Below are 25,731 nucleotides of genomic sequence, written 5' to 3'. Positions count from 1 at the left end.
ATAAGTGTTTATAGCTCTGAAACACGAAATGTGAAGATAATAAAATTTTCCTGAATCGATTTATATTCAATATTCATATGATATCATGAAAAGTCACAAAATTTTTTTAACATCTGCGTTTAAGTTTTTGAGATAAATAAAAACAAAGTTTGATTTGGGTCAAATTGACCCACTCCGCAGTTCTAGTGTTAAGTGAACTGGGGGTTTGCCGCTGGTTGCTCAAGTGATCTGGAAATGTCCATGAGGTCACTTAGGTGATCTGGATATATGCTGTTGGCAGCTTATAGCTGGAAATGTGCCGCAAGCCACTAAAGTAATCTGGAAATGTGTCCCACTTAAATGATTTGATGATCGTTAGTAAGCCACTTGTGTGGTTTTGTTATTTGTCCTGGACCACATGAGATAACTCAGAGGGCCACAGGTTAGCATGTGTGTTCTAAGAAGATGTGTGTCTTTGGCAAAAAACCAGACATTCATGAACATATGCTGGCCATTCTAATCGTTGCATCCTTCGGATATAGTGTAACTCCAGGAGGTGTTATATCAAGGGTGTTCCACATTCAGTAGAGTGTGGGCCATTTCATTGATTTTGAAATGTGTCGCGGGTCACTGAAGCTGACCTGTAAATATTTCTGGGTCAATTGAGTACTTTGAAACTGTGCCGCAGTGATCTGTAAATTTTATGCGGGTCACCTAAATGATCTAGGAATGTGCCGCAGCACACTTAAAGACTGTGAAACTGTGGCGCGGGTTACTTGAGTGATCTTTAAAAGTTTCATGGGTCGATTGAGTGCTCTGGAGCTGTGCTGTGGTGATCTGTAAATATGCTGCGACATATTTACTCATCAGAGAATGTGCTGCGGTTAACTTGAATGACGTGTAAATGTACACGGGTCACTTGAGTGGTCTAGAACTCTGCCGTGAGTCACTTAAGTGTAGATGAACAATATCGCAGGTTACTCTAATGATCTAGGAATGTGCCACAGGCCACTTAAGTGAAGTGGAACAGCAGCTTGGGTAACTCGAGTAATCTGGAACTGTGACGTGAGCCACTTGAATGACCAGAAACTCTTGAACTTCTCTTGAATGATCTGGAAATGCGTCGCTTAGTTCATTTTTTGCAAAATTAGGTTTGAAGCTGTGGGCCTCAACAGATAACTCCAGGGCCACACTCGGCCCATGTGCAATGAGTTATGCATGCATGTGCTACATTTCTGTGACACCTAGACAGGTTTTTTTCTTTTTCTGAAAAGAACGGGGGAAATTGATCACGATCATAATAGGACTTTTAAAGTAACAGTAGAAATTTGATTAATTTCTTATTAGTTTTGCTGTTTACATTGTTTTCGATATCACATTCTGTGGAAATGAAAGATTTTTAAATTCGTTAGAACTTGAGTTTCTTAAAATATCAATAGATAATACTATAATTAAAATATATAAGGTGTGAATCTCGATGGCACAACATTTTTAAATGCCACGATAATTTGGGTTCAGTTTTTTCCCTCTTATTTTTTGTCAATGGTTTTCCTATTTTTCCTACTCTTTTTTTCAAATTTTCACTTCTAGGCCTGTATATACAAGGCCGTCTTAAGAGTATCATGTTTCCCACGGGTTAAGTGGTTTTTTTTAGGCCCTAGCTGGTAAATTCTAGAAAATTTCAACCAGATCTCCTTTTATGAGGCCCTCTCTTCTGTTGAGGCCCCTAGGCTGTGACCAGTTGAATCCATGCGTTAAAACGGCACTGTATATATATGTATATACACTGCTCAAAACAAGTAGGGGAGCAAGCAAAAAAGTGAAGAAAACCGTGCGAGACAGCCACGTATTGGCATACAATGGATAATACACGCGTGTCAATGCGCAATACAGAAAGCTTTAATTCTTTGAAAATATGGAAAAAACATGAAAAGATGATTTAGGGCAACAATTTGGTTACATGTAAACGATAAAAAAAGTACTGTTTAGACATGATGCATGAGTTTTAATAGGGCGTGTGGTCTCCTCGAACAGCTAAGACTGCTGCACACCTGTTTGCCATGGATGCGATGAGGTTATCGATCAGACTTTGGGGAATACTGTTCCACTCCTCAAGAAGTGCAATCTGCAAGTCTCGGACAGTAACAGGCGGCCTTGGTCGCGCAGCAATGCATCGTCCGGATTCAGGTCAGGAGAGCACGCTGGCCATTCCATACGCTGTATTGTTTCAGCTTCAAGCATGTTCTCCACCAGACGAGCTCTATGCGGTCGGGCATTATCATCCTGGAAAACAAAGGAATCTCCAATGGCTCCAGCGTAAGGGATGACATGAGGTCGCAGTATCTCGTCTGCATACCTTCGGGCCGTCAAAGTGCCATTCCGAATGATATGCAGGTCCGTACGTCTGCCTATGCTGATTCCACCCCATACCATCCAACCAGCTCGTCTGTATTGTGACCTTACACGAACGAATGCAGGGTTATTTCGAGTGCCCCTGTCCCTCCATACCAGAACACGTCAGGTGTCATACTCCAGACTGAATCGGGACTCGTCTGTAAACAGCACTTGGCTCCAATCATGTTGCTCCCAATCTCGATGTTCAGCAGCCCATCTTCTTCGGGCCGCACGGTGGCGTGGGTCAACGGAATGCAGACCATTGGCCTACGTGCATAGAGCCCTCCCTCATGAAGCCGATTACGTACTGTTTGGCTGGACACCCTTCGTCCTGTTGCCAAGAGCAACCGTCTTTGCAGCTGCGTAGCATTCTCTGTTCTATTTCGACGGGCTGTTAACCGTATATACCGGTCATCAGTTGCTGTAGTGGCACGTGGCCGACCTTGCCCTGGTCGATGTCTAACATTTCCTGTTTCTTGGAATTGATTCCACAGCCTTACAACAACACTTCTGGCGACTCCAACAGCATCCGCGACACTACGTTGTGTTTGCCCGGATTCCAGTCTGCCTATAACATGCCATGCCATGGATTCCGGTAAATCACGTTGTTGAGACATCCTCAAGTCACCTTGTCTCAAAAAAAAAATACTGCGCAATCGAATTTCACAGTTACGGCAGTAAAACAGATGTTTCTGCAACATCCCGATTTCTGCCCTTATCTCCTTTTTCTGGTTTTTGACGTTATGAACTTTGATTTGCATATGAAGTTTTCTTCTTTTGTTTCCTGCTAGGCTTTAAATTATGGATGATTCATTTTATGTTACTTATAGGTATACATCTTTGCGTAATTTTGTTAAAACCATGTGCTCCCCTAATTGTTTTGAGCAGTGTAGTTGTATTTATTGTGGTCAAAGTGATATTCGCATCACACAAAAAATATCCATTAATGTTAAAATTATTAAAAAATACAGACGCAAAACAACAATTGTTACTTAGTTTTAATAAAAATAATTTTATTATTAATAGATGTTTTCCAAGTGTGATGATTGTTGCTTGGTTTTACTAAGCAGAGTTCTCAAACCCTCACAATTGAATATCTGTAGATGATTTCGATTTTTGTCGAAAGATTTGTGACTGCATTGAAACGTCTCGCACATGAAAAATGTTCAGCTGCATTAGTACCTCTCAATAACGGACACTCACGATAGCGCCGTCTTAAGAGCATTATGGAACCCCCCCCCCCCTGCCAAGTGATTTTTCTGAGGCCCTACATGGAAACTTCTCAAAAAATTAAACTACTTCTCGTTTTTCTGGGCCCCCTCTTTTCTTCAGGAGCCCATGCGTTTAAGACGGCACTGACTCACGGGACCGAAAATTCTCGCCGCTAACGAGGATTGTCCATTAATGGATAGTAAAATTAGTAAAATAATCAGTCTCAACGGAAGTCCGGAGTTCCGTTGACGTAATTCAAATAGTGTTTGGTAACTGGAGGTGCTCACTAAAAACGGGGAGTGTCCGTTATGGAAGATTCCACTGTATATCCCCATAAATTCCAGGTACAGTATTTGTTTTTTCAGCCAGAAAAATTAATAGCCATCTTCAAATTTGAACGTCAGACCGTCTTTTAATGCTATTTCTGTCAATTTTTCTTGTAAATGTGATAATTGTGTTATTGTTGGAGATCGAAAAGAAAATATCGAAAATTTTTATTTCATTCAGTACAGATTATTTATTTCATTGCAGATTGTAAGGATCTCTTGGGAATACGTGATGATCACGTTACATAAAAAAATAAATATTATTTTAATCTCTCTCCACACGCCCCTTCTCGCTATTGTCAACTGCACCTTACACATTCTTGAAACAATTTAAACTACATTTAACTTATTATTATTAACTATTATTCTAGTTTTGTCTTTGAATTGTAGATTGGATATTTACCAATCTTGTACATTTCCAATTAAATACATTTACAATTTAGAATTGTAATAATCCTTTCCCTCATAAATTAAAGAAAGAACCTACGATAACGGCAAATTGGGAGGAAAACGCTTATGAATTCTCAAAATTTCATTTCGTTACACTACGGGTGCCGTCATCAAAGGATGAATACAACCACTATCAACGCAGCCCGGGTATCCCACTTGGGTTGATTACCAAATTATAAGCACATCGGGAAAAATACATCAATTCAAGTCAGAATCAAGTGAGTCCATCGCATGGTCATTCTGCCCACGGCCTACTTTGCTCATATAAGCAAAATTGGTCACTTAATAAAATGTGATACATAATTATTCATTTCGATGAGCAATAACACTAATAAATGTTCAACAATAAAGTTTGTAAAAAAATTCAAAATTTAATCGTTAAAATAAATTCATTTTTGAAATTATCTATCTTGGGAGCTCGTGAGACATTCATGGGTGTTTTTGGTTTGGTTAACCAAGTAAATTCTGAAATGAACTCGATCACTGGGTAAACAAAATATTTGGACTCAAGTCACAGAAGCCCCAATTCCTGCCTTGCCCAGGACCTGTTCGTGTCTAAGTCGGGCTCCGGTTAGCTGCCATTTATTTTTCAAATCACCAGAGTTACTGCGATATTATATAGGTCCATATTTTAAGAAAATGTAATTTTACATTATTTCAAGCGTAGGTCTCTCACTTCTTTCTTGATTAAAACTGGCAAGCATCGGGGGGATTGCAATTGACTCTCTCTCTCTTTGTTTTCTTCTACATATAATTCCGAATGACATAATCATTCTAAATATTTACCATTGTTTTATGAACATATCTGAAATCTCGTTAAGATTGTAATGAAATTCAGCCGTTTCAGCTCAAACGTATTAAAAGGAAAAAAATTCGGATGAAACCACGCTAATTAAACGTAAAAATACAATAAAAAAATCCTTTCAGAGAGATGATTGATTATATAAATGAGTAATACTATTAATATAGAATGCAAAAAACCAACGATGTTCACTAAAAATACCCGGAAATTCATTGGCGTTTATTTCCTTGTATTTTTAACGAATATCTTTGGTTTTTTGCGTTCTGCATTGCTAAAAAGGTAATTCCTTCATACTATTAATATAATACTATACTTAAGAATGAGTCGATATAGAATGAATTTCGAATTGAGTAGAATCACTCTTCAAGGGTCATATGAAAATGCATCGTTTTCTTTCAAGGAAAAACACTACATAAGTCACCGTAAAAATAAAAATTCAAGTTAAAAAAATCTAATAAATTTTCTACTAAACCGACACCATCGCGAGAAGAAATTTCTATCATCCTATGCTGAAGGAGCGTGTATCCCCCCCCTACCCATCCGTATATTCTTTGCAATATTCAAAGGAGAAACGATGCTTGTTTTCGGAGATAGGACCAAAATTTCCCTTTTATCCTTATTGTCATAATCCGCGGTTACGGATAGCGCTCTTGATAAGCATTAATAGATAGCATAGGCACGGAAACCTAGAAAGCTGAGGCCCTTTGAGCCCCTCTCCCCAATACAATTTTTAAGGGGTACTGAGCCCCCCCCCCCCCCCAATTAATTTCTAAAAATTAAATGCAATGCACGTTCTCTCTGTCCTGCGTACACGCTTGAGTCTCGTGTATATGGGACGACAAGCAACTTTATGCCTTCCTTCCCCCCCCCCCCCCCACAATATTTTTTTTATGTCGGTGCCTCTGATAGATAGTACTGCCCAAGTGGGGCTTACTTAAGTCATGAAAATCGGTCAATATAAGAGGATTTAGTAATATCAAAATTTTGATGAAAAAAAAAGACATTATTGTACTTACGGCGTGGATTCAACAAACATCTTCTTTCGCATTACATTTATTTCTTTTCGGACACCACCGAAATTACAAATACAAACACAAAGGCCTCAAGAGGCAAATCGCCCAACGAGGTGGCTGAAGCTGATATGCATGTTTGAACCATGAAATGGGTCCATCCGTTGTGTAACAAACACTTAAGATATGTGACTTTTTTGCACGAAAGTTCAAGACTGCTCGTCTGTAATTCATATTTTGGTACTTCCACACACGTTATCTTTGGGTTTAAGTAATTCACGAATTTGAACGAATACATTACAAAAATTTTCTATTACAAAGTTCCTCAAAGTGAGCGTCGGGGTTCCTAGTGGTGTCGTGACGAGCTGTTGACCATTGATGTTTATGTCTGTTCCCAAGCAGTTCTTTTATAAAAAAAACCCAGCATGCAAAAAGACCATAGCCGTAGGTGAATGAACAGTGATGCTAAAATTATGCCCCCACCCGCATCCTGCCTCAGGGTCCCGAGGCTAGGCTCTTTTCGGGCCACAATCTGTATTGAATTTATGAGGTGAAAAAAGAAATGACGAGAATCGTCTCCGGGCCCTGAAACCAGCTGCACTTTTTTGGGGGACGATAGCTTGAATAATGAAGAATCATTAGCAAAACCAGTCATTCCCAGATGGTGTTGAAATCTGTGACAGAAGGCTTTATCGATCAATTACAGTTACAATACAACTGGAATGTACAGCGCATATTCGGGGGAGGGGGGGACACTTTAGCTCTGCTTCTTTAACAGATAAAATGAGTAAAAGTACTGTGTGCAAATTTTTGTAGTTTTTTTTTTCGCCCATAGGCACGGATATTTACAAAGGCTTTCTTCGGAAAAGGGTCCCAGTCTTCGAAAACTTATTTTTTCCTCTCGTCCTCCCATCGCCCCCTTATGCCCATTCGCAGCCCCCCAATCGCGCCTGTAGCTGGCATCGCCCCCTTGAATAGTCCCATCGCCCGCTTTGGGAAACACTGATCTATAATCTGTGTGTCAAAGCCCTCAAAATGCTTGCCTGCAACACAATCTGGCCACGATATACTCCAAGCCAAATTCGTGGTTCTGTAAATTACTTGATGCCAAGCTTTGTTAATAAGAACTATGCAATAGAATTAAAATAATGTTAAGTTATTATTGCAAAGTTCTTTTGTATAGAGCTGGAATCTTGAATGTGTGGGCTGGCCACTTTTGTCCCACTCAGTTTTTTGGTAATGTGTGTGGTATAACTGAGTGGCCTGCAGGCCTCAGTAGAATGTTAAATGTGGCCCACATTGTAACAATGTTTGAGGCACTTGGTCAGAGTTCATAAAGTTTGAAATGACCTCCAGGTTCATGGGCTGCATAAGAGGTGTCTAATTTCTCGGTGGGAACTTCATTGTATTGAAATATAATTCTTCAATCAACTCTTCCCTCAAAATAAAATAAAAAAAATTTCCAAGATATTTTCCAAAGATTTTTTTATTAAATGGTGTTTGTGAGATTAAAAAGAAAAATCTTGAGAGAGAAAAAAAAGTGTTGGAAAGACCCCTGTTCTACAATAATATTCATGGTCATATCAACATTGATACTTCTGGTATTTTGTGCAAACCATCCCCAAAAATTAAATGCTATACAGTAGAACAGCGGTTCTCAACTGGTGCTCCGCTGAGCCCTTGGGGCTCCTTGTGCACTCTCCAGGGGCTCCGCGGCCGCTCTAGGAAAAAGCAATGAAATTTAAAAACATAATTATAAATATTTTTAAATGGTAAAAATAAACCAGTAACTTTAATGAATAATTAAAAATGGGCCTACGGGGCTCTGCAAGTCAAAAAAGGTTGAGAACTGCTGCAGTAGAACATTGATTAAATCAGTTTTCTGAACAATTTGGTCAACTGAACACCTTTTCAACTTGACTCATTTTCAGTTTTCTTTAGACAATGATGCTCAACAGTAGGTATTTACTTGGAACTCGAAAGAATCCTCTTATCTCCCAACTCGATAGCTTCATTTTACTGTACAATAATCCACTTCCAAACAATTGTACATACTGTAACTGAGCTAAAGATGTAAACAATAGTGAATCCCGGTGCAGTGTATGTAGTTATAAACAATTGACAAGCAAACAAATGTGTGAATAGGAGCAGATTTAGCTGTCATCTTTTTTTTTGTCTACAAATTCATCTTAATCCTGTGGGTGTGCCTTAATGAAAGGAAGGCGAGGGTCTTCTAGACAACAAAACAGTTCTTATCATGGTTTTGTTAGGAGAGGGGGTGTATCTTTCCTAGCTTGCTTAAAAACATATATTTTTCAATTTTTCTTTAGCTTTAGTAGTGTCAACACTTTTCGTCTTTCTCGAGTACAGAATGGCAACGAAACGAATACGTGTTGTTTTAAACATCGAAAAAAAGTGGAAATTGTGAAAAGATTGAAAGCGGGTGATGGTGTGTGAGGAAACTTGCAGCTGAATATGGACTGGGTGTGGCAACCATCAGTGATTTAAAAAAAATCGTGATAAAATAGAAAATTTTGTAGCAAGTTCGGAAACAGCAGATGGACTAAGGAAAAACTTCACAATGAAATCGGCAGAGAATGAAAAGCTGGACAAGGCTTTTTACACATGGTTCATACAAAAAAGAACTGATAGTGTTCCGATAAGTGGACCGATGCTTCAGGAGAAAACTAAACTCTTTAATGAAATGTTATGTTAGAAGGTAATGAACATTTTTAAGTGAGCGTGGGTTGGTTGCAGCATTTCAAGTCAAGACATGGAATTTGTCAACTCAGCATTGAAGGAGAGAAACTCTCTGCAAATTCAGATGATGCAGCCAAATTTGTTAACGAATTCAAAAAAATTGTCAAAGACAAAGGGTTTAACAACTGATCAAGTTTACAACTGCGATGAGACCAGACTCGACTGGAAAGCAGGGTTGGTAAAAAAAAAAACGGGTTTTTTTGTTTTAAATAGTATTAACATTAAAAACAATAAAATTTCTGAAAAATCATTCAAACTTCTAATAATTAATTAAAATAAAATGTTTATTAATATAATTAACATTATTCCCATATTTAATTAATCAATAAATATTTCTTATATTTTAACAAAAACCAACTTTTGCAATTTAATTATTTTTTACTTAACTCAATGGATTGCTTCGTGTTTGAAAATTCTTTTAATGTTATTATTAATCATATAATATAAAGATGTTTTCTCCAGTTACTTTCAGTATGCTTAATTAGGAAGCTATTATGCAAAAACTATAATAAAAATTAGGTGAATATAATGTATTTAATGAAGCAATATATATATAATTTTATTAAGTAAACGGGGAAAAAATGACTTTAAAATGTAAAATTAATAACATCATCCAACACATGGGAAATTTTCTTGCAGAAAGGAAACAATAGCCAGTCATGGCAAAATGATAACTTAATTATAGCATTACACGATTTCATAATTCATGGAAACATCACAAAAAGTGAAGTAATTTAACAAATAACTACAACTTACTCAAGAATTGTTAAATATGTTGTCCACCGTGTTCTGGGTATGAGGTGAAAGCACAAAAATTCTTGTTTAACAGATCAGAGTATGCCATGGTGATGATGTGGATGCACTTGCAATTTCACCTCTATTAAACCAAATGCGCCCCCACGTTAATATTCCTGAGGAACTACTAACATATAGGGGATGCTCTGAAGCTTGCAATTCACCAAAGTTTGCAATTCGACCACTGTTCATAACATTTTGAGGTACCCCCCACAGCCAGAAGTTGCAAGGGTTGTGGTCAAATGAACTAACTGATGGCCGGCCAGGTGTCATGCAATCCTGTTATTGTCGAAATGGGTCTTCAGCAGCTGCTTTGCTGGCATTGCAATGTGCATCTTGATAGAAGTTGTTCTATTTACACACTGATGCTGTGGAAGTGCCGAAATGATGTGGCTGCACACAATAGATTATACTGCTGGCCAAGTACAGCATCATCTACTTGCACTTTTTTTCTTTCGCCAAAGAAAATTCTATTGCTTCAAGAGTATCCGTGCAAATTTACAAGTCATTCTGACCAGTACTTATTATATAGTTTTTGAATCAAAACTTTAATTATAATCACCCTGTATATAGCTGATTATTTTTCATAAATCTGTAACTACTACTATACAGTGGAATCCTGATTAACTGGGCCTAACAGTGAAAGTATAAAAAACAACAACTATTGAATATTAAGACTGAGAGATATGCAGTGTGAGATGTGGTACTTCTTATGGGAAAGAAAATGAAAATGTCTGAGGTAATGTAACTACTAGTACACTAGTCTTTGTCCTTTAGGGACAGCTGGTGTCTTTATTGGATTATAGGACCACCTGTGTGCCCCTAGCATGATGGTATCACTACTGTTGCTGCTTCTTTGTGAAGGAAAAAAAAAACCTTGTGAGATAATACACCACTACATTTAGATGTGTGATGCAATCCTTATTCATGAATTTGCTAAAGATAGAGCATCAGAATGTAGCCAAAGGTTAGAAAATGTGGTAAGAATGAGAAATTGTGGCTTCTGTATATAACTTTAAATAACTAAGATACTTCATAAGAAAATAAAATATGTATTCAGGCCATTTTTTTTATGAGACTTTTTTGGAAAAAACTACTTACACCATCTTATGCTATTTAAAGATATACCATCAAAATATACCCTAAGAATATAAAATGTGATAAAAATGAAAAATGCTGGCTAATAATGAACCAATATGAGATATTTTTCAAGGAAAAAATTATATTTAGGCCACTTTTTTTGACTTTTTGAAAAAAACCACATGGTTTAAACCAAACAACCCTGCTGGAAAGTTTTCCCATCAAAAACTCTTGGTGGTGGAACTGAATCTACAGCTCCTGGAGAAAAGAAAATGAAAGATTGTGTTACAATCCTTGCATGTGCAAATGCATCTGGGACTCATCGCTTGCCCTATGGTAGGGAAAAGTCCCAATCCAAGATGTTTCAAAAATGTTAATATTTGCTCATTACCGCTGAAATATTTGTCGCAGAAAAATGCTTGGATGGATTCTAAGTTGTTTTCTGAATGGTTTCAATGCATATTTGTCCCAGAAGTCAAAATAAGATTAAAAGAAAAGGGTTTAGACAAAGCAGTCTATTAATAGATAATGCACCGGCACACTCAGACTGTTTGATGCTCCAAAATGAGGGGATAGCTTGCTTGTTTTTGTCTCCAAACATGACTTCCCTTATTCAGCCACTTGATCGGGGTGTACTGGAGAACCTGAAACGCCGGTACAGAAAGCAGTTGCTATAAAATTGTTGATTCAGGAAGAGAATTCCTCATAGGATATCTTGTCTTTTGCAAAAACATTGAATGTAAAAGACTACTGTTACATGGTAGCAGAAGTTTGGAATTCTCTTCCTTGGGTCACTATCTCTCGAAGTTTTAGGAAGCCCATATTTTTATGGTTTTAATGCAACCACTGAAGATGATCAAAATCTTCCAGATTTGAAAGAATGGTTAGATATGCTTCAGGAACTCTCTGTATTCCAGTCCTGTGATGAAGAGGATGTGTCTCAGTGGTTGAAAATTGATAGTAATGATCCAGGATGACAGAGAAATAATTATGGAAGTGAACGATCAAGTTGATCAGGATGACTGTGAAATTGATGAAGATGAACCAACGGCAGATGTAATAATGCACAGTGCGGCAGAACAGTGTTTCACAAAATGTCTTGCGTGGTTAGAATCGTGGCCTAATGCTGACCTGCTTCAATTGTTAATGTTGAAACTATTACGGGATGAGGCTGTAAAATGTCGTGTAAGCAAGTTGAAGCAATTAAAGATAGACTCATTTTTTTTAATGGTTTGGCGGCGTTATGGAGTTATTTATCATGCACGTACACATTCAGAGTTAAAATTTCTCCAGATTTTGGCAGAAAATTAGATTTTACGCAAGCTTTCATGTTGTCGTGACGTCAATGACTGCAGTCGTTGTTAGGGAAAACACCCATAGAGGACATCTGTGATCATTTCCATCGAGCAGCCGTAAAAAAGTCTTGGTGACCGCATTTCAGCAACTGGCAAAGAGGTGAATTTGTTTACGTAGCGTTTATCAGCAATCATTTATCAGGGGCATGACCTTGGTTGCCGAAATTCCTGTATAATCGTTATTGTATTCCATTAACAGCCGTGCGGTAAACATAAGTTTTTTCTAATGGGAATGTATTTGAAGGTTTAGTAGGATATTCTGATAGTGATTTTGCAAATGGTAAAGATACTAGAAAAAGTGTGACAGGTTATATTGTATTTTTATGTGGCAATACCTATATCATGGAAGGCGAAGCAACAAAACTGTGTTGCAAAATCTGCAATGGAGGCAGAATATATAGCAGTGGCATCTTTGTGTAGTGAAATTATTTGGTTAGATAGAATAATCAAAAGAATGTGGTATAGAAAATTTACCTACTCCTATCATGTACTGTGATTCAAAAAATGCTATTGACTATTCTAAGAATTGCGTAGAAAATGATGCAAACAAACATATAGATGCAGACCTGTCAACTTTCCGGATTTTTCATCCTTCCTCCTGCTCTCCGGATTTTGGCAGAAAATTAGATTTTACATGAGCTTTCACATTGTCATGACGTCAATGACTGCCGTCATCATTAGGAAAAACACCATAGAAGGCAGCCGTGGTCATTTCTATCGAGCAACCGAGAAAAAAGTCTAGGTGACCACATTTAAGTAACTTGCAAAGATGTGACTTTGTTCACATAGTGTTTATCGGCAATCATTTATCAGGGGTAAGCCCTTGGTTACCAAAATTCCTGTATAATCATTATTGTGTTCCATTAACAGCCATGCTGTAAACACGAGATTTTTCGTCAGCAAGTTTGTATTTTGAAATTTTTTGTACTGTTTCCTCTGATTAAATGTCTTCAGAAAGAAAATGTAAAACTTTAAGCTATATATAAAGCTTTTAAGAGTTCATATACCCAAGATTATCAATTAGTGGTAGCATCCATGAAAGGAAACATTTATGTTCTATGAACAGTATGTAGATGTGATTTCTCTATTCTGCATGGAAAGACTGACATGGAATTATATTCTACTCGGGCAATGTAGAACCTGCCTTGGGGGGGGGATGGAAAAAAAAAGTTTTGTCTGTGCATTTGTTTTACCATTTTATTTTTTCTTTTACCATTTTATTTTTTCTTTTACCATTTTATTTTTTCTTTTACCATTTTATTTTTTCTTTTGTGATACGCTACTTTTTTTCATTTACTTTTCAGAATAAGTCGGTTAAATTTTATTATTTTAAGGTTCTGCTGCTGAATTTCAAATTATTCCTTTACATTATAGAATTAGTTTCAAAATCAATTTTTTGAACTTTTCACTTTTCCGAATACCCTTCGGTCCCGATGTGTTCTGATAGTCAATGTTCTACTGTACTCAGTTCTACTTACCATTTTGAAAAATTTCTTTCCTCTTACCATAGTTGATTGGAACAACCTCCCCTCCACAAGTTCTGATCGTTGAATTTGTGCATTGTGTAAAAAAAAATTGGTATTACAACCAACCAGTGTTGTTGTATGAATAGTGCAGAGTTGCCAATGTAACATTACCTTGGCCCCCCCCCGCAGAATAGTCCTAGATCTGGTAATTTTGAAATCTTTATTTATTGTCTGACCTTTAATTCACCTCTGAGAACTGGTCCGCTGCAGATTTCTGCCAATCGACCGGCATCGATTATATATGCAACGTTTTAATGTTGCATTACCGGATTCAATTAATTATTTTCCCAATACTCCACTACAGAGGACAAGAATGAATTGACAACACATTTTCCTTTTAAAACATTTATTTGATTATTCCGAGACCGCACACAAATAATATTTCACCCTAACTCGGTTATCAATATTATATCTTCGTTAAAGTTTTCTTTTAACAACATTGGTTCTAGAAAAAGTTTCAGTCTTACCAATTACTTTGTTTCGGACCACCATCACAAGAGTCACATGATTCAATTAAGAAGTTCGTCCCAATCAACACTCGATGATGTCACCGCAGCTAGCAGCAGAGGAGCGGACAGGCAACGACATCTCAGACGAACTTCCGTGTTAGCAGACTTGATGTATTCCAATTTGATCAGTAATGTAGCAGCCATGTGAAGATATATGACAACCACCAAATCATTAGCACGTGGTGTCAGCGGACCGATTCTCTGAGGTGAATTAAAGGTCAGAAAATAAAGATTTCAAAATGACTAGATCTAGGACTATTCCGCAGTTGGCCCAAGGTAATGTTGCACCAACTGCTACAGATTGTCTGTAGTTTCTATGGACGGCCGCGATGAAGTACAGAGCTACGGTAGACACTCTCAATACTACGGAAATCAGTTTAAAAAAATCAGGTCTTTGAGTTTCTTTTGGTATTTTACTTATTTTTATTATTACTTTTATAAAATTGCATTGATCTTTACCATAACGATTAATCCGCATGTAAGAGTTTGAGAGGAGACAAAATTGGAGTCAGTCTGTTTTGTATGTGCGCAGAAGGCAATCTGTAAAGCTGCTCTAAACCTGCCGTTCTACTCTATGCCCAAATGCGCAGATACCTGTTTTCCGTCAAAACCACCCCAATGCTGTGGGCTAAAAACTGGTTTTTCAATGGTTCAGCATGGTGGGTTCGGACCTGGCTTCATTTGCATAGTTGAGCTCGCTAAACTTGTGTCAGAAAGGATGTTTGGTTGTAGGTGCCATAGAAGCTCTGATACGAAGAAAACGGGGATGGGGGAGGTCTATGATTGCTAGATGTCCATATATACAGTCCACAAGGGCGTATGCACGTTGGGATTGCATTGAATATTCATGGAATTATTACGGGACTCTGTGACCTTTGAACGTTGCTGTGGGAGGTGAGGGGCTCACGTGGCCCGAGCCCTCTAGGTTCCAGTGTTATTTAAATGCCGTATTTAATGAACTCTAAATTTTTTAAAATTCAAAAAATTGATTTTTTTAGCTATTTTTTATTGTACTATGATTATGTTCTGGGGTACCCCCTTCCATGGCAAAGCTGAACATTCATCACTACTGACGAGCTTTAAGCCAATGTTGGCATGTCTGATAGTGGGAAAATTGGAGAAATAAAAGACTAAACAATATAATATATATTGGGATATTATGTGACACAAAGACAATCTGATACAAGAATGGGGGACAATAAACTGACAGGTACAAGCAGCTACATACATGAAGAAGCCTGGGGATGTGTTATCTGATAAGTGCTGGGGCCAACTGCCAATGCATTCTCTTGTAGAGGCCTCTCCGAAAAAAATTTACAAATAAGTGAACAGATATTTATGTATTGTAATGTATATGTTCTAGTTTTATGAATAATTAATAAACTACTTAATAACACAATTGTCAATTCAGCAGTTTATAATACATCATGTATTTACTTTTTTTATTGCATGCTATTTATTTTTCCGTAATTTTTTTTTCAATTTCAGTTTCTGATTCACCAGTTATAAAATCAGCCATTTAGTAAAATGAAAATCATCAGGATAAAAGTGATTTTAATAAGCAGCAGGCTCTTTATCATACTGACCTGGAATTCCATTTGAGTTGATTACTAAAAGAGAAAAATCTATTTGTTTTCATGCCATGCCTTTTTGAGAGTTGGGATAGTTGAAGACAGTTTTGGGCAGTAAAATCTGTGTCTTGTCCCAAACCCCAGCCCTGCCAAAATATGGCATGAAAAGGGATAGTTTTTCCTTAAATGATACAGAGTACTCTATCATAAAAAAAAAATAATAAAACCATTTGAAAGTGAAGAATAAAATAAAACCATTTGAAAGTGAAGAATAAAATAAAACCATTTGAAAGTGAAGAATAAAATAAAACCATTTGAAGTGTTCAAAACTGTCTGTGAGACTTCAAAGGGATAAAATATTTACATAAAAACATTTACTTTAGCTTGATTGGTACTAGTGCGTAAAAGAAATCACTGATCAAAAAACTGTAAATTTAAATGTCAGAAAATCTAAAAAACTAAAAATGTTATTTTATTTCTGTCTTCAGTGTTTTGTTAGCCCATTGGTGGTTTTGAGCTGATAAAATCTGTATAATAAAGTAGTATAATTAATATAGTCCATCAACCTATGAAATAGGTCCTTTAAAGGAAATTGTTCTGGAAGATGCAAGTGTTGAAAATCTGAAAGAAAGAGTAAATAAATTTAATTTTTTAATTATATTTTTTAATTTTCTGTAATAAATAATTTTTGATTGATAATTTTTGATTGATAATTTTGTATAAATATTTGTATAAATTATACAAATACATATAATCAATATCACTGTTTTCAATTTCAAATTTTTTTATACATAGATGTTATCTTTACTTCAAATTCCATTTTTTATGCATGATTTTTGAGACATGGATTGTGAACAGTTTTGGACAGGGTGGTTTTTACTGTATTGTCCAAAACCTTGCTAACCCTGATTTGAGGAGTAAAAGAGTAATAAAATGCCTGAATGGTGGTAGATATGGCATTTCTCCAACATGATGCGTGTACTTTTAGTTTTCAGTAAATATATTACATTTCAGATGCTGAAATAGTGACATCAACTTCAAGTCAGCTGGTCTACATTAAAAGGTGGTGTCCATCAACCTATGAAATAGGTCCTTTAAAGGAAATTGTTCTGGAACCTGCAAGTGTTGAAAATCTGAAAGAAAGAGTAAATAATTTGATTAATTATATTTTTTTAACTTTCTGTAATAAATAATTTTTGAGTGATCATTTTTTTATAAATATTTGTATAAATTTTGGAATGTGTTTGCATGTTGAATTTTATTCGCACGAATGATGAATTATCTTTTAGATGTCAGAAGCAAGTGGCATACCCAAAGATTACATTCAGTTTGCCAAGGTAATTACTTTATTTCTCTCTGTTTTTATAATTGATTCCACAGTTTTTCACTTTGAAGGCTTTTTATCAGGGTTGGGTTTTTGACGTCAAAAACTGGTTTAAACCGTCAAAAACTGTCGAAAACCGTCAAAACCTAAATAAATGCCTTTTGATATTGTTTTGAACACGATAGGTATACAACATGATGAAAAACTTACTGTTTTGCATACCAGAATGTTTTATTTTTAAACATTAATTTACTACAATAATTAAAACAAAATGTTAATTATAATTTGCAATTTTGAATTCTTCAACATAAGAGTCATAAAGTTTCAATTGGGAAACCATTGCATTATAAATGCTAATAAATGTACCATATCATAGTGCAAAAGTAAGAATAACTAAGTTTGACATACCAAATGGCTGGCATTGCCAAATTAAATGACATTTTTGTCCTACAATTTAGTATTTTGATCCCTAGATATATTTAAATGTTATGCGCGATAAGAGTATCGTTTTAAGTTTCAGTGGTTATCTAGATAATTTAATAATAACAGAAATCAACATTACATACATGATGTAATGAACTTTTTTAAACACTTATCTGTTGTAAAAAGAGGACAGCAGACGGTTTATATCAATACAAACATATATAAGCAGTTGAAGAAATTTTGGAAGGTCAAGAATCATCTTGAATCAAAGAATGTCAAATCGTTCCGCAGTTTTCCCTTCAATGTTCATGTTATGCTTTATTCAAATTTTATAAGGAAAAAAAAACATGTATATTTTGTCCAAAATAATTCTGTAAAGTGAATAAAATTATTTTAGAATCATATTAAATATTTATTCTTTGTATAACATACGTCACTTTAAACATTACATGCAATTAACGTGTGCATTTCCAATGGGAATTTTTATATCGAAAAGCAATATGTGAGGTTTTTGACGTGACAGTTTAAACTGCGGTTTAAACCGTCAAAAACTGCCATGTGTCAAAAACCTGCCAACCCTGCTTTTTATTCACTTTTTATTTTAGCAAGAAAAGTTTTTTACGTATATGCAATCACATAGCACAATTATTTTATAGGTTTTAAAAAATGTGAGTCATTTTTATGTACCGAGTTTTCGCAATCAAAGCTTATGTAAAGATCAGCTTTTTAAATAATGAAGGAAATCTGGTACTTCTTTACTGCGTGTAGTTCTCCAACCACAAGGTGAGACTACATCATGTCACTTCACATTGAACGAGTTTTATCTAATTCTTTCAAATAAAATAATTGTGCATCAATAATAGCTCATCAGTGATTAAGCTTTCACATTTGTCTTGTCCTTCTGGTAAAGAATAGAATCATCTGATGTGACATGCTGTAGCCAAGTCTCATTTTGTGTTTGGAGGACTATAATAATATGTTTTACTTCTGGGGGTATGAAATGCGTTTCATATTTTTGGACACATATTTGTACACACAACACACACAAAAATTCTTGTATTTTCTTTATTGTGTATGTAACCTACTGCTGCTGTGGTGGTCGATTGGTCATAGTGATGGACTTGCATAGCAAAGACCTAGGTTTGGAGCCCCACCGGCTCCTCAGTGGTGGTCAGCTGAAATTAGTTTTCTGTGGTTCCCAACTTTGAAGCGTGAATGCGAGCCTATCTCCCTGTTAAAAAGTCTTGAATTTATCCAGAAACGAGGAGGAAATGAGGGAACTTTTTTTGCATTACACATGCATTCACATGTGTAATGCAGAAAAAGCTCCCTCAGTGCATGGTCAGTTTCTTTGAACTAACTGCATTCACAGTTCCTTGACTGGAAGACTTTCACAAGGGATCTATGTAGCTTACTGTGCTTATAAAGAGCATGGTAATTCCTGATACACATTAGACAGTTCCATTCTAACTTTTGACAGTTTTTGAATAAAAGACAAGGATTTTAGCTTAAAGGAAGAAGTCCTTTTGTGTAACAATAAGAGGGGATAAATGACGTAATTCAACATTTTGATACAGTTATGCGTGAAATAAAAAGCCAAATGTCCTGTTTTCATACATCCTGCTCAACAAAATGGGACACATGGTCATCATAATCACTTCCATGATTTTTTGGATATTTTATCAGTTGGTTATTGTTATCAGAATTCCCGATATGATAAAATTAAGCAGTGTGCACTGTGTTTTTCTTTCAGAGAGCTTTCAAGTCATTTCAGGTAAAATGAATGGTTAATTCAGGGCTGGACCAACCGAAAAAAGAAGTTAGGTGCCAAAAGTATTTTTTAGGTGCCAAAAAGTTTTTACCCGAAGCAAAAGGTCCAAAATAATGCTTCTTTTGACTTTTTCAGGACATAGTGATCCTCCTTCATGTTGGCAGATATGCTGCGGATAAAGGAACAGCTGCAGTATGGTCTGCTACGACTTTGGTGACTTTTTTCTCGCGATAAGTTGCCAAGACCATCATAATGGGGCTCTGGGTTGCCATATTTTTTAACATCTTTCCAGTTTTTGCTTTGTGATATTAGGTGACGCTAGCTTTGCCAAACAGGATTTTTCTTTTGTTCACTGTGTTCTTTGAAAAATTCAAAACAGTCGTTGTTCCATTTCCAGCACGTCTCTTGGATTATTATTCCTCCCTTCTGTAACTCACATCATTTGGATTATTATCTACTGGTCAGGTTGTATCATACCGTTTTATTATTTTGTTGTATTTATTACTTATTCATCCATTGTCATGCCTTCTGTCTTATCGGTTTATTATTTAAAATGAACCTAGAGAATTTTTCATACCTGGAATTCCTTATGCCCAATCCTTTTATTATTAAAAAAAGGGTCCGGGTTTAGTTTTTAATACACAGAATATTTATTTATTCAACATGCCCGGAATTCCTTATGCCCCGATCCGTTTATTATTTAAAAAAGGGTCAGGGTTTCATGGGCAGAGATACGGGGGGGAGCAATGCCCCTCCCCAGCGTCGAAGGTGGAGTTGACTGATCTAATGTATATATGTATATAAGAATTGACGTCATCATCATCGTGCCCCCCCCCCCCCCAGCAATAATGGCGGTGCCCCCGCCAGACTTCCAAGTCTATCTCTGCCTATGCCGGGTTTTAGTTTTAATACATAGAATATTTATTTATTCAACATGCCCGGAATTCCTTATGCCCCGATCTGTTTATTATTAAAAAAAATGGTCCAGGTGTAATTTTTTTAAACTGATGTTTTTCCTATTTTTATGCTTGGTGGTTTCTATTATGTTTTGCACGCTGATGATTTTTTTTTTCGGTGTCCGTAGTGTCTGACAGCCTTGGCGACTTTTCGTCAGGCCATCAGACATTTTTGGCACCAAACATCGCCAAGTGGCGGACCGTACGACAGCTGTTCCCAGATAAATTCTAAATATTTTGTGCTGCTCTCAGCCTGCCATTTAGTAACTACGCAAAGAAAATTTTAGACGCCAAAACCATTTTTTTAGTTGCCGTGGTAACCCAGTGCCTAGGATTTGTCCAGCTCTGGGTTAAGCTAAGAATAAAGGGCATTGCAGAAAAAATGAGAGAGAGCACTAGACTTGAATATTTTATGAATACAAGTTCTTTGAGCGAGACTCTGCATGAAACTCTACAGTCTGAATGTTTTAAGAGAGTATATTTTCCCATCTGTATGTATGAGACACAGAAATCATGTAAGAGGGCATCTACAAACCTGACTGGGTTGTGCACATAGTGTAAAATAAAAAGACCTGCAGTATCTCATCTTCCTTCAAATTCTCTTTCATCCAGTTGTGAAAGCTATTTATTTCAACCTTCTTTCAGTTTTTGGTTTTTTTTTATAGTGCTTCTTTGTATGTTATAAGATTTATCTTCAAATTTTGAACCATACCGTGAACAAATTAAAATAGTTTCCGTAGAGACCTATCGTTTTTGTTAGCCAAATTATGACTGTGATATTCTAGTTTAGACAGGTTTTCGTCTTATAAAATTACACATCAAAGCACTAATCATTGATTGGACTATCTTTTGATTTCATTCAAGACAGGTTTTTATCTCACAGATTCTGTCTTACACAAGTTTCACTGCACTTATAAATACCTATACACAGCCATACTTCTCTTATAAATATCCCCAACTCATGAACAAGTTCTGATCCTGACATCCTCCATAAGTCACGTTTGTGCTAAGAGACTTCTTGCTCAGGTTTTTTTTTCTTTCTTTCAAATGCTTTTTGATTACTCTTCAGTAATTTTTCCATCTGGATTACTGTTTCCCAAAGTGGGCAATGGAATGGTCCAGGGTCAGTAGAAGCTATGTGTTTTGCATAGAATCCTATGGGTTGGCTTGAGTTGGGGGCAATGAGAACAAAAAAATTTTAAAGAAAAGGGCGATGGAACAGCAAGTTTGGGAAACTGATTTAGAGATGCTATATATATTATGAATGGCTTGCAGTATATTATATCCTACCTAAAATTGTTTCAATGTTTGTGTATAAGTTCCTGTCGCTGCTATAGCTGTTTTAAGGATAGGATTTTTTAAATTTTGTACATAAATATGCATAATATGATTTTATATTTATTCTTTGAATATCTGCAATCAGAGCTGCAACTATGAAGGGGGTAGGGGAGAAGCAAACGTGTGCTGAAACATTTTTGCCAAACTGGAAATGCCAGTGTAGAATTTTGGTACTAAATGTTTTGGTACGTTCTCAAAAAGTTTGCAATTGGAGAATTCATAAGTTGGAGTAGTTGTATCAGTTTCCTTGACATAAAACTTTTATCAGTTACATCATTAAGGGCTGTATTCACCAACATGGTTTAAACTGTAGTCACAATTTTTTGATAAGAGATTGACATGGATTGGTTTAATTCGGGTTTTTAATCAATCTATGTTGATCTCTTATCCAAAAATTATGACTATAGTTTAAACCATGTCGGTGAATACAGCCGTAAGTCACTGCAAGTCACTGCTCATTTTAACTAGTTATGTTGGTATTTAATTTTTTTTATTTCACTCTACCTTCCTGTTTTAGGGTCCTGGTACTTTTCCTTGTGAATTATCTGTCATGTCCATCCATAAAGAATTAGATTGGTCTTTTACTGTATGTGCTCAAAATGCATGGAGTTTGAACTTAGTAGATGATGGGATTGTTATATACTACAGGTGATAATTCATTACTATAATTTAACACTGTAATAATTATTATGACTAAATAATATTCAAGTTCTGATTACTAATTTTTCAATAAATGAGATCAGAAAAGTACTTTTTTGTTTCTGTGTAATTTCTCATAGGGATGCTCGAGAAGAGTTGAAGAAACTCACAGAAGAAGAAAAACGTTTGATAGCAACTAAAGAGAACACAAGGTTAGTAGTTAATAAAGATATTTTTTGCATTTTTTACAAAGTGTACTTTTGTTGAACAGTCGATGGTTTTTTTTTTTCTTGTGGGGGGGGGGGGTATTTTTTTTTCTTTTTTTTTGTCAGGCCCAAAGATTAAAAAATTTTTTACTCTGCCATAGTTGTTCAAATATAGTACAGTGAAACCTTGATCCAATGAAAAATATTTATGTAGAAGGATAATTGCTATATGGAGAGGCTGCATTATAGTTTTAGCATTTCCAAACAAGACTTGAAAAAATATCATTCTAGAGGGATTTATCATTATATAAAATATCGTTGTAGCGAGGTTTGACTGTATTTGAGATAGAGAGAGTAAAAGGAAATTTTCATAGATGGCCACCTCCATTCCTCGGCCAACTTCCCTTTGCAGCCAGTTTTTTTGGTAATGAACAATAGACTTCATAGACATAATACAAAAACTACCCCTATTCTGTGGCCACCTGTGCATGTGGTCAGCAGCCAACCTGCCCACAGCCACATCTGTATAAATAAGAGTTTAAAAAAAATTTGTGAATTTTATTACACAAGAATTTAGAATTGATAATACTCTTTGTATAACTTTACTATCTATAATACCCGCCACTGCCGGGGTTTTCTACATATACTGGGAGCATCAAAGCAATGGAAAACCATTGTGAAGGAATAAACATGATTGAAATGCCTTTTTAGGGAACCAGGATAACATAAAACTTAACATTCCAAAAGTCATTATTAAGGCCCACAAACCATTGTTGCCTGACAGTTTTTTTGTTCATTTTGGGCATATGCCCAGTTCTTACAAACTTTTAAAGTAGCCAATCGATCAAGTTGAGTTCTGTTTGGTATGTATACAGAATTCGGCGACGGTCAGTCCAGAATGGTTGATTTGTATAGAGAACGCACACAAAATTAATTTTATATACAGTGAAACTTCAGTTAACCAGCAAAAATTTTGAATAGATTTTGATTTGATAAACGAGCGATGATTTGCATTGTGAGTAAAAATTTTGCCAATGGTTTTTCACTTTTGTCCATACATGTATTGTGGAATTATGGGTAATATTCTCCAAGTTGGTGTGCCTGACTCGCAAAATGAAAACACATGGGAGCTTGACTGTTTATGTCTAGTTTGAAACCTAGGTTGTAACATTGTAACTATGTGTATGTGCACTTACAGCATTTTTTAATTCTCCATCCGAATGTAATGACTCTGTTGTTGTTATACCTGTGCTGCAAGAATGGCCTCCATGAAAAAGAATTTTTAGAAGAAAAGCAGTAGAAAGATTATCACTCTGGAACTTGAGATGGAAATCATAGAAAAGTATGTTTAAGGTATAGGAGTAGATTGCAAGATTGTATGAGAATTCTACATCGATGATTTGCACAATATTTAAAGAAGAAAAATTAAATAAGAGGACTAAAAATACAACAAAAAAAGTTACAATAGTATCAAAGCAACAGTCTTATATGCTTGGAGGACGTAGAGAAGTTGCTGCTCATGTGGATGAATGAATAGCAACTAGCTGGTGATATTGTGACTGAGAACATTATCTGTGAGAAGGCAGAGATTCCTTGTATGCCAAGGATGTAGCGAGGGTGGGGGACTTGGGTGGGGGCAGACCCCCCCCCCCCCGAAATGTGAGAAAATGACTGAAAAAAGGGAAAAAGATGGCCAAATCTATTGTTCTATCACTTTATTTACATGGCAGCCTTAGTATCCATGGCATTTTTACTGGCATCCATAGGGTTGTGAAGTATGGAGATGCAGCGAGTTTGGACACTAAGGCTGAAAACAATGAGACTGTGAGCAAATCAACGAAGGGAGAAGAGATCAGAGCAGCGAAATCAGACGCTTGGATTCTAGTGCGCTTGCATATAGTGGCGTGCACCGCAGCAGGGCGGGAACTCAGAGACAAACGATAATAGCAGCGCATTCAAGATATTTTGATTTTGCTGCTCTGGTCACTTGTGTGTGGTTTCAAGACGGCCATCAAAAGGCTTGTTTTCGCTGTTAGAAAAACTGTAGTGAGGTAAAAAATATCACCAGAATTTGTTGATATTTAGTTCTTGTATGTACTTCAAAATGGTGTGGACAATCAAATGAAAACAGCAGCACAATTTATAATTTTCTTAAATTTTCCGTGGAAATTTTTTCGCACACGTGCGTAACTGAACTGAAAATGATATTTTGAGTTTTTTACGCTAATTTATCATGCACCGTGTGTGCAAAAATGTATTTGAATAGTCGGAATTAGAAAAAAAACATTCTGTATATTCATTTCTGTGGGAAAATGAGCAAGTTTTAAGCATTAATGTTATGTTAAAGTTATGCTGGATTTTAGGGTGTCAATAATTACGTTTCTTGTTGTGTAAAAAAAATGAAACCCACAAATATCCATACAAATAAAAAAACTATTTAAATGGGGGGGGGGGACAGATTTTAAACCTGCGTCCTCTCGCCTATGCTAATAGTACTAATTTAAATGGCAGGGGACTCATTGATAAAGTTTGTATTTTTCTCAATTTTTTACTCATAAATTTAGTAGAAATATAATTTATTTTTCGAAAAGTGCTCATGCACAAGTGACGGGAGAGAAGCGACTAACATATGAGTGGAATATTTCCATAGTTATCCTTAAAAATAGTGATATTCACCACACTATTTTTTCTAAATTGATGTCTGAGCATTGGTTCTTATAATTATAAAATTTTTATAAATTTTGAAGATATAGAGCATTCTGTAATTAAAAAAACCGAGCCAATATTGTGAGTTTCTGCTTGATACTCTCTACTATATCAAACGCCCCACTATGTGTGCAGGCGTCACAGTGCTCCTCCTACTTTTCAGAAATGTCCTCCTATTTTCCTACTTTTGCCGTAATCGTCCTTTTTTACCACAATTCCCTCCTACTATTCCTATTTTATCCCTCTCTTCTTTTGTTTACAGCAAACATCTCACTGCGAAAATTCAGAGAAACCACAAAATGTTACTGCTTTCCCACTCCCTCCCTTTGTGACATGTTTTATTCACATTGCAACTCGCTGCTGAAAAAGAAAAGAGAATTGTTTTTAAAAGTTCCACTGGAATAGGGGACAATGACAAGCATATCTTTTCTCCACCGCGCTCAGTCAACATTCTAAAAATAAGCCTGAAGTTCAGTGGGGAAAGTTAATCTGTTTCGCAGATCGGTCGGGAGAGGGGAGGGGGATGGACAGTCTCTGTCCACACACGAGAGATTCCATGAGAAACTAGGGTTTCTCTCCAGAGATCCTGTAATGAGCGA

At 36.2% G+C, this 25,731-nt stretch overlaps 1 protein-coding gene across 1 annotated transcript in view; it reads left to right on the top strand.

Annotated features, from left to right (window-relative positions):
• The window catches only part of Usp47 (ubiquitin specific protease 47), a 507,668-nt gene that overhangs the window by 468,473 nt on the left and 13,464 nt on the right, over window positions 1–25,731 (top strand). The window contains exons 31-34 of the mRNA XM_089246367.1: window positions 16,784–16,914; window positions 17,059–17,106; window positions 22,099–22,229; window positions 22,361–22,432. Coding sequence (XP_089102493.1) covers window positions 16,784–16,914; window positions 17,059–17,106; window positions 22,099–22,229; window positions 22,361–22,432 — 382 coding nt within the window. The remainder of the gene's footprint in view (window positions 1–16,783; window positions 16,915–17,058; window positions 17,107–22,098; window positions 22,230–22,360; window positions 22,433–25,731) is intronic.

This window comes from Pholcus phalangioides, unplaced genomic scaffold, assembly GCF_987345545.1.
Source record: "Pholcus phalangioides strain wild (caught in Gottingen) unplaced genomic scaffold, Ppha-v1.0 ptg000017l_1, whole genome shotgun sequence".
NCBI classification, from domain to species: domain Eukaryota; kingdom Metazoa; phylum Arthropoda; class Arachnida; order Araneae; family Pholcidae; genus Pholcus; species Pholcus phalangioides.
This window is presented reverse-complemented; position numbering and strand designations above follow the sequence as displayed.